We start from the raw sequence: 7003 nt of genomic DNA on the forward strand, positions 1-7003 counted from the left end.
TGTGGAATTAAGCTGCCAGAAGAGCGCTCCGCTTTCCCAGCCCGTGCCCCTCTGAGTGACATGGGGGACAGGCTGGGGACCACAACCCACTGGCATCGTTTGCACCTCTGTATGTGGAGATATGCTTCTTAGGGCTATGCCTACAGGTCCTCAACTCCCTCAGCACCACCAAGCACTGACTAAAACCAGTCTTGGGTGCCTCCTTATACCTTCAAGAGGAACAAAACAGAGGGAAACACTGCCTTGGAGTACTTAGTGTGCCCAGTAGACAGGTCCATTGCTCACCAGCATCTGGCTTGTGCCTGGGAGCAGCACTCGGGAGGGTTTGCACTGCTCCTTCCCCTGTGCTCCGTGGGTGACATGGCTCTTCTCTGGCAGATGTTTTGCTAAAGAGGAGGGATGCCAACTTAGAAAACTCCTCCACATGTGCATGTTGCTGTGATCACACTGCAGTTTATGCCATACCCTGGTCCTTGAGAATTATTCTGTTTTTTCAGGCTCTGAAGAGGAAAAAGCTTTTTGTCAAGAAGGTATGAACAGGAGGTGGTGGCTCAGAGACTGCCTCTGATCCGTGGGATGCTGGTATATGGCTGGCATCTGCCTGCAACCAAGCTCCCAAGTGCTGTATAGCCCCAGGGTGCCCAGTCCCCAGATCAGCTCTGATGTGCTCCAAGGGCTGGTGCGTGCACGCCTGCTTTGGACATTTGGCAAAGCAGGCTCTACTGGTAGGCAGAGCATGCAAGTTTTCTCTTACCCGGGAATGAGAATAAAGGGTGGATTTTCTAATGCAAAAAAAGTAAGTAGTTGTATGGGGGAATATATTTAGCCAGTGTTTTCAGATCACATGTTCTGGGACTGGAGAGCAGAACGTTTTCAATACTGTTTTGGAACCACACTATTCAGTATTGCAAACCTTACTATTGGAGAAACCAGTAAATTGTGTTGCATCTAAAACAATTACTTGAATTACTTGTACCGTGGTTTCTTCTTTCCAACTGTAAAGATTTTACAGAAATGTGAGTTCTACGGCTACAAAGCCTTGAAAATACAAATAATAGTAAAGTCCTGCTTTGCATTTGCATAAACCTGTTTATCCTATACATGGTTTATTCATTAACTGTCGGAACAACCAGCAGGACAGCTATGGCATTCCTTATGACCACTTCGCTTGTGGCTGAAAATGCAACTATTTAAAAGGAGCACTACGGAAAGTGAAAATAAATACCATTCCCATGTGAAACAGCAGGAAAAATGCCACAGGAGCTGGCATTTGGCTTTTACATGGAACAAACCTTTCCTGTCACTTGGAAATTTCAGGGGGGAGTCTCAGCATCTGCAAGGATTGGGACCTCAACGCTGCTGCTCACTGAAACGGATATGCAGTATTAGCAGTGTCCACCGCTGTGCTCTACAGACAGCATTCGAGTTACAGATAGAAAATACCTGGCTCCCTCATCTATTCCTCCTAGAGACTGTTTTCTAGTCCTTGACAATTTCAGTGTCCTATGAAAAGAGGTTCTTGCAACCTCTACTTGCAATGTATTTCTCAACCAGCTCCTCCTTAGGAAAGCTCCTGGTAATCACCCCAGCTTTCCCCATGCTTCCTTTCTTACCCAAAACTCACTCTGCATAAGAAAGGTGTTAAAACAGGAATGCATTTTGCCTGTTTCATCTCCTAGCTTCTATAAAGATGAGTGCATGTTGCCACCGGTACAAGTGGAAAACTGGAAGTTTGACAGCCGGTGACTTGCTCAAGGTCACAAAAGAGCCTCAGTAGCAGAGCTGGGAACAGAATTTGGTATCCTAATTCCTAATCTGGCAGCCTCACCACAACTCTCATCACGCAATCAAAAAGCTCCTTTTAAGGAATACTTTTGTGACTAAGAGAAAATTCAAGGCATTAGAAGAAAGAATCCTTTTAATTTGCCTTTGTTCAAACATTTCTGCCTTTTGCTATATGGAAAACATGATTTAAACAAGATACGGGATTACAGTATGATGAAAGACTCTAAAATCTTTGAAAAACAGAAAATAATTATGGCTACATTTAGGACTGTACTGTCCCAGGCATCAGGAAGCAAGCAATTAGATATTCCTTTATAGTTTTATACGTAGCATAAGGAATAAGTAAAGACTACCATCTATTGTGAGTCTGAGTCCTATATGCAGCCTTTCGCATTTCTGAAGAATACTACATACAAAAGGAAAAATTTTCACAGCTCTTTAAGGCTTCATTTTCTAAAGGTCCTAACTTGTTACGCCACAAGTTTTTAAAAAATCAAACCCAAACCCTTAAGCTGCTAAACTCAACAGGAGATTGCCCTGACCTGAAACAATCCGGGGTTTGATACGTTCTTCCTTGAAGAGCAGCTCAGTAGTTTACCGGCTCTCCCAGGATATATCAGCTTTGATATTTAGAAACTCTACAAGATACTTTTATATTTTAGGACAGCACCTTTTGCTTGCTTCCTCTCCTATGTAAGGGAATACTGTAATTTGGCAACAGTGGATAGAAACAAACGAGTGTACTGAGAACCAATGTTACTGAAAAATTGTATACAAAATAACCTGAGCTGTACAAGCTGAAGTAAGCCGAAAACTACAAATATTAATAGGATAAACAAAGAAAATCAATGTCAATTTAAACAAATCCTTTGGAAAAAGACCATTGCTTCTCTCTTTTTAACACAACGGAAAAATTTCCGAAGTGCAGCAAAAATCCTATTGACAGCATTGCTACTGTCATGAAAGTAGCTGGGAGAATCCAGAATAAGAGGTTTGTGACTTAATTTTACAAGAACATGTATTTTGTTCATTAAATTGACTAAAATTGCAACGGCAGAGCTGGGGAAATACAATGCAGGAACCCACTCCCCATCCCTTAAATCCCAGCTCAGGCTGTAAAATGCATGTACCTTTAAAGCATTTACAGTGACAAGAGGCCTTGTGTGTGCAGATGTGTTAGCCACTTTTTGATTTGATCTTTACGTAATTATTTTGATAAAGAAAATGTTCATCTCGTTGACATTATCACTGTAGTCAATACCTAATGGCCCCCATAGTTAATTTCCTTATAAATATTTAACTTAAAAGTCCTCCCTTGGGTTATAGTACTTTTGACACTTGTATAATCTGAAACAAATCCTCTTTTTTTAGTCAAATAGACCATGTTACACACACAGTTGGCTAGCTATTTACAAAGCACCCAATTAAATCCTACTTAATTCTCCCACTCTGACTATCCCATTTCACTAGTGTGCAGACTACTGATCACACAAGATGAGGATCTTTCACTGAGCCTGGACACAAGTGTATAGCCAGCAGGACTTGATTGTGCAAGAGCTTGCTGTGAAAATAATTCACCCATCAAATGCTATACACAAATAGCGAAGAGAATGTGCAAATTCAGTGGATTGAAGAAATAAGCTGAAGAAATCACAGTTAAAGACAGGTAAATCTAGTTTAATGTTCACATGTAGTAGTTACACATCACAGAGATTAAACAGGATTTTAACTGTAACATAGCTGCAGTGAAATGTAAGTAATTTTGTACTAGAAAAATAATCTTGACGCAGTTATCCGATTTTTGGTCTATTAAAAGTTCATTTTAAGATGAATTTACATCACTGATCATGACTTTGCCCATGTGCCCTTCTGCAGTTCACTATTAATACTCTTTGGACGAAGGAAACAGCAACTGTTTTTCTTAATGGTTTGCCCTTTGGCTGCAAGCAGAGAACAGTTCTCAGTTTTTAAGCAATTAATAAGCTGTAGGAACACAAATTTGAGATAAAACCTTTTGGTGGTAAATGAAATTTCTGAACAAATTTCTTGATCTAATTCAAGTGCTGATTTAAAAAAGAAAACTGATAAGAGATCTAAAGCATTGCCCCCGTAATGCAAAAAAACTAGATAGAATTTTTCTTGTCTCAGTAAAAAACACATCTTACTGCTAACTTTTATAGAATGCACTAAAAACCCCTGTGCCTAAATGACAAAAGTGTAGTCTCGAAATGTATAATACACTTACAAACATTTTTAGTCTAGATTGAGGAAAACACGTTGTATGGACTCCAAACAAGTTTATTTGCAATTAGACACTTCATGCAATCATGCAGGACTACTAGCTAAAACTGCAACTCTTGAGTCTAAAGGACATTTGGGGACAAAAAAAGTCCTAAACATTTAAGGTATTTCCATATTAGCAGCTCCGTACTTGAGCTGTGGTTTTCTAAAGAGATATTCCCACAGATTAAAAAAAACATACACACCTTGATAATATTTACAAAAAATATTTAATTAAAAATATTTTATAATTACAGTAGTCTATTAAAGCATATACTTTTCTCACACTTATAGAACATCTCTATATATACACAGTATGAAATGTCACTCATTTGTCTATACAATATGTAACATTCCTGCAGGGAGAAGAAAGTTCCCTGGACCCCAATAAAATCCATCTATTTTAAACAATAGATGTCAAATATATCTACAAATGCTCTGGGAGATTAGTAAAGCTTCAAGATTTGGCTGCTCGGTCCCTTAAGAGTTACAAGGTTTCTAAAGTCTGGCTTAGGCTCGGTCCTCTATCCCGGGGCAGAGTCGCAACTTTTCCTGCTGCCACCGTGGGACACGCCGCCGCTCACAGCTGGCCGGGAACGACGAGAAGAGACGGAACCAGGGGGGAACGGGGGAAAGGACACGGGGAGCTGAGGAGGGGGGGACCGCTACGGACGTGCAAAATGGTGAATAGGCTTGGCTCTGCCGGGGTGAAGCATGGGAACTGCTCGGGGGGTTGGACGGCTCCTTCCTCCGGTGCGGCGGGGCAGGGCCGGGCCCCCCCCCGCCGCCGCCCGCCCCCCGCGTTGCCTCTGCGCGGCGCGGCGCCGCCGCACACCTGTGGGAGAGGAATGAATAGAGGGGGTGTGTGAACCGCTCCGCTCCAGACCGACTGGCGCCACCAACAAAACACAAGACATGCTTGATCAACAACCCAAAACAAACCAGGTCAAACAACAACCGCAGCTCCCAGGCTGGGCCAGGCGGAGGGAGGGATGCGCAGCTGCACGCCGCAGCCAGAGGCGCTCCGGAGGGGGGGGGGGGGGAGGGGGGAAACCCCAACCACCCGGTAGTTAGGGAAAATAAAATAACCACCCCGTAATTAAAAATAAAACCCCAAAGCCGCCTGCAAGTATTTCTCGCCGGGCTCTGGTTCCCCTTCGGCAGGCTTCCCCGCAGGATGCGGTGCGGCCCCACCGAGCCCAGGCGCTGCGCCGCGGAGGGCGGCGCTCCCCCCGCCCGCGGCCCCGCGCCCGCCCGGCACTCACCTGGGGAGCGGCGGTCAGCGGCAGAGGATGCTGTCCCCCGGCTTGTTAACAGAGCCTGCCTGCGCAGCAACCAAACACGGCAAATTAACAACTGGGGAGAAACGACACGGAGACCCCCCTCACTGCTCAGACCCCCTCCTCCTCCACGCACCCAGGCACTATCATAGCCCCGTCGGGAGCGCTCAGGGAAGCCCCCGGGGGCACAGAGCCAAGGGGGTCACCGCAGCGCTGCGGCAAGCCCGGGAGCGCGGGGTGCCGGGGCACGCCGCTGGGCTGCCACCGTGGGTCCCGTACAAGGGAGTCGCTTCCCCATTCCCGCCCCTCCACAGCACGCTGCGTTCCATGTGCACAGCCCCCACAGCCCCTCACACTCGCTACATGAAGCGGAGGCTGGGAAGCGCAGGAACAGCGCGCCTGTTCCCGTGTGTGCAAACACGCCGGCTACAGGTACTCCCTCGAGAGGCCGTAATTACACGGTACACACCGTGCGGCTGCATGCCCGCACCGAGGGGGGATGCGGGCACCCACCGCGCACCGCCGGGGCGTTCCTGCGCCCGTCCGCCCCGTCCCCTTCGGGAACTACAGCCTTTAGGCAGAGCCACGGGTACGAGAGCGGCGACACCTCCCCGGGGCGCTCCCACGGCGGCCGGCGCTGACCATCACGCCGCTCTGCACCCCGCTTCCCGCGCTCGTGTATCACGCACCTCTTACCGGGTCAGTGTTAAGGGCAGTCAGCGGGGTCCTGGGGGTGCCCGCGGGACAGCTGCCTGCGTGCAGAGCGGGCGGCGGCTGCTGCTGCCGGAGCAGCGCTGGGTGCGTCTCCAGAGCCAGCTGCAGGTCGAGGATATAGTCGATGACGTGCTGTAGGATCTCCACTTTGCTGACCCTCTTGTTGGGCGGGATGGTGGGCACCAGCTTCCTCAGCCGGCTGTAACAGTCATTCATATCGCACTGCAGGCACAGCGCCGCCGGCTCCTCGCCCGACGGCGGGCCCCCCTTGCAGCCGCTGTGCTCGGCCAGGCACCGCAGAGCCGGGTGCCCCCCGCCTCCGCCCGCCACGCCGGGCTGCGCCTTGCGACTGGGGTGCCGGACGGGGCTCACGGCTTTCATGGTGCCGCAAGGAGGGAGGGAAACCTCCCTCTCCACCACCGCCGCCTGGTGCTGCCGCTGCGACCTCGGGAAGCCGCGCACGCACCGCCCGCAACGGGAGCGGAGCGCGGCCGCAGCGACTCGATGGCGTTAACAGCGGCCGCCCCGGGAATGTAACCAGAGGCGCTCGCAGAGCCGCACGCCGACCGCGGCACGGCAAACCCGTCCCCGTCCCGGAGAAAACGATTTTGTCTTAAAATGAAGAGCCCGTGCTCCGCAGCCCGCCAGCCGCGAACACAACCACCTCTGCTGCCGCCGCTGGCCGCGCTGCTCCCTATATAGCGCGGGGTGCGGGCGGGGCGGGCGGCGCCGGAGGGAGGCGGGGGCGCCGCCGCGGCGGGGCCAGGCGAGCGCGGCGCGGGAGCGGGGGGGGCCGCGGGGCCGCGCCGCAGCCAATCAGGGCGCGCCGGCCCCCCCCGGAGCGCGGCGGCGGCCAATGGCGGCGGGGCCGGGGGGGCGGCGGCGCTGCTGGGGAGGCGGGCGGCTCGCGCTGACCCCCTCGGGGAGGAGGAGGCGGCGGTGGA

The 7003-nt window shown here is 50.2% G+C and overlaps 1 protein-coding gene across 2 annotated transcripts; it reads right to left on the minus strand.

Moving 5' to 3' along the window:
* Positions 1-3441: 3441 nt before the first annotated feature.
* ID4 (inhibitor of DNA binding 4) lies at positions 3442-6722 on the minus strand. 2 transcript variants are annotated; one of them, XM_053978500.1, is made up of 3 exons: positions 6042-6722; positions 5331-5389; positions 3442-4900 (listed from the first exon to the last, which is right to left on the minus strand). In XM_053978500.1, exons 1-2 carry the CDS (start codon positions 6438-6440, stop codon positions 5345-5347), a joined length of 444 nt encoding a protein of 147 aa, XP_053834475.1. In that variant the 5' UTR covers positions 6441-6722; the 3' UTR covers positions 3442-4900; positions 5331-5344. The 2 variants fall into 2 exon arrangements, with proteins under 2 accessions (XP_053834475.1, XP_053834481.1); XM_053978506.1 differs by having other exon boundaries at positions 6035-6722.
* Positions 6723-7003: the final 281 nt, after the last annotated feature.

Source organism: Vidua macroura, chromosome 1, assembly GCF_024509145.1.
Source record: "Vidua macroura isolate BioBank_ID:100142 chromosome 1, ASM2450914v1, whole genome shotgun sequence".
NCBI lineage: Eukaryota > Metazoa > Chordata > Aves > Passeriformes > Viduidae > Vidua > Vidua macroura.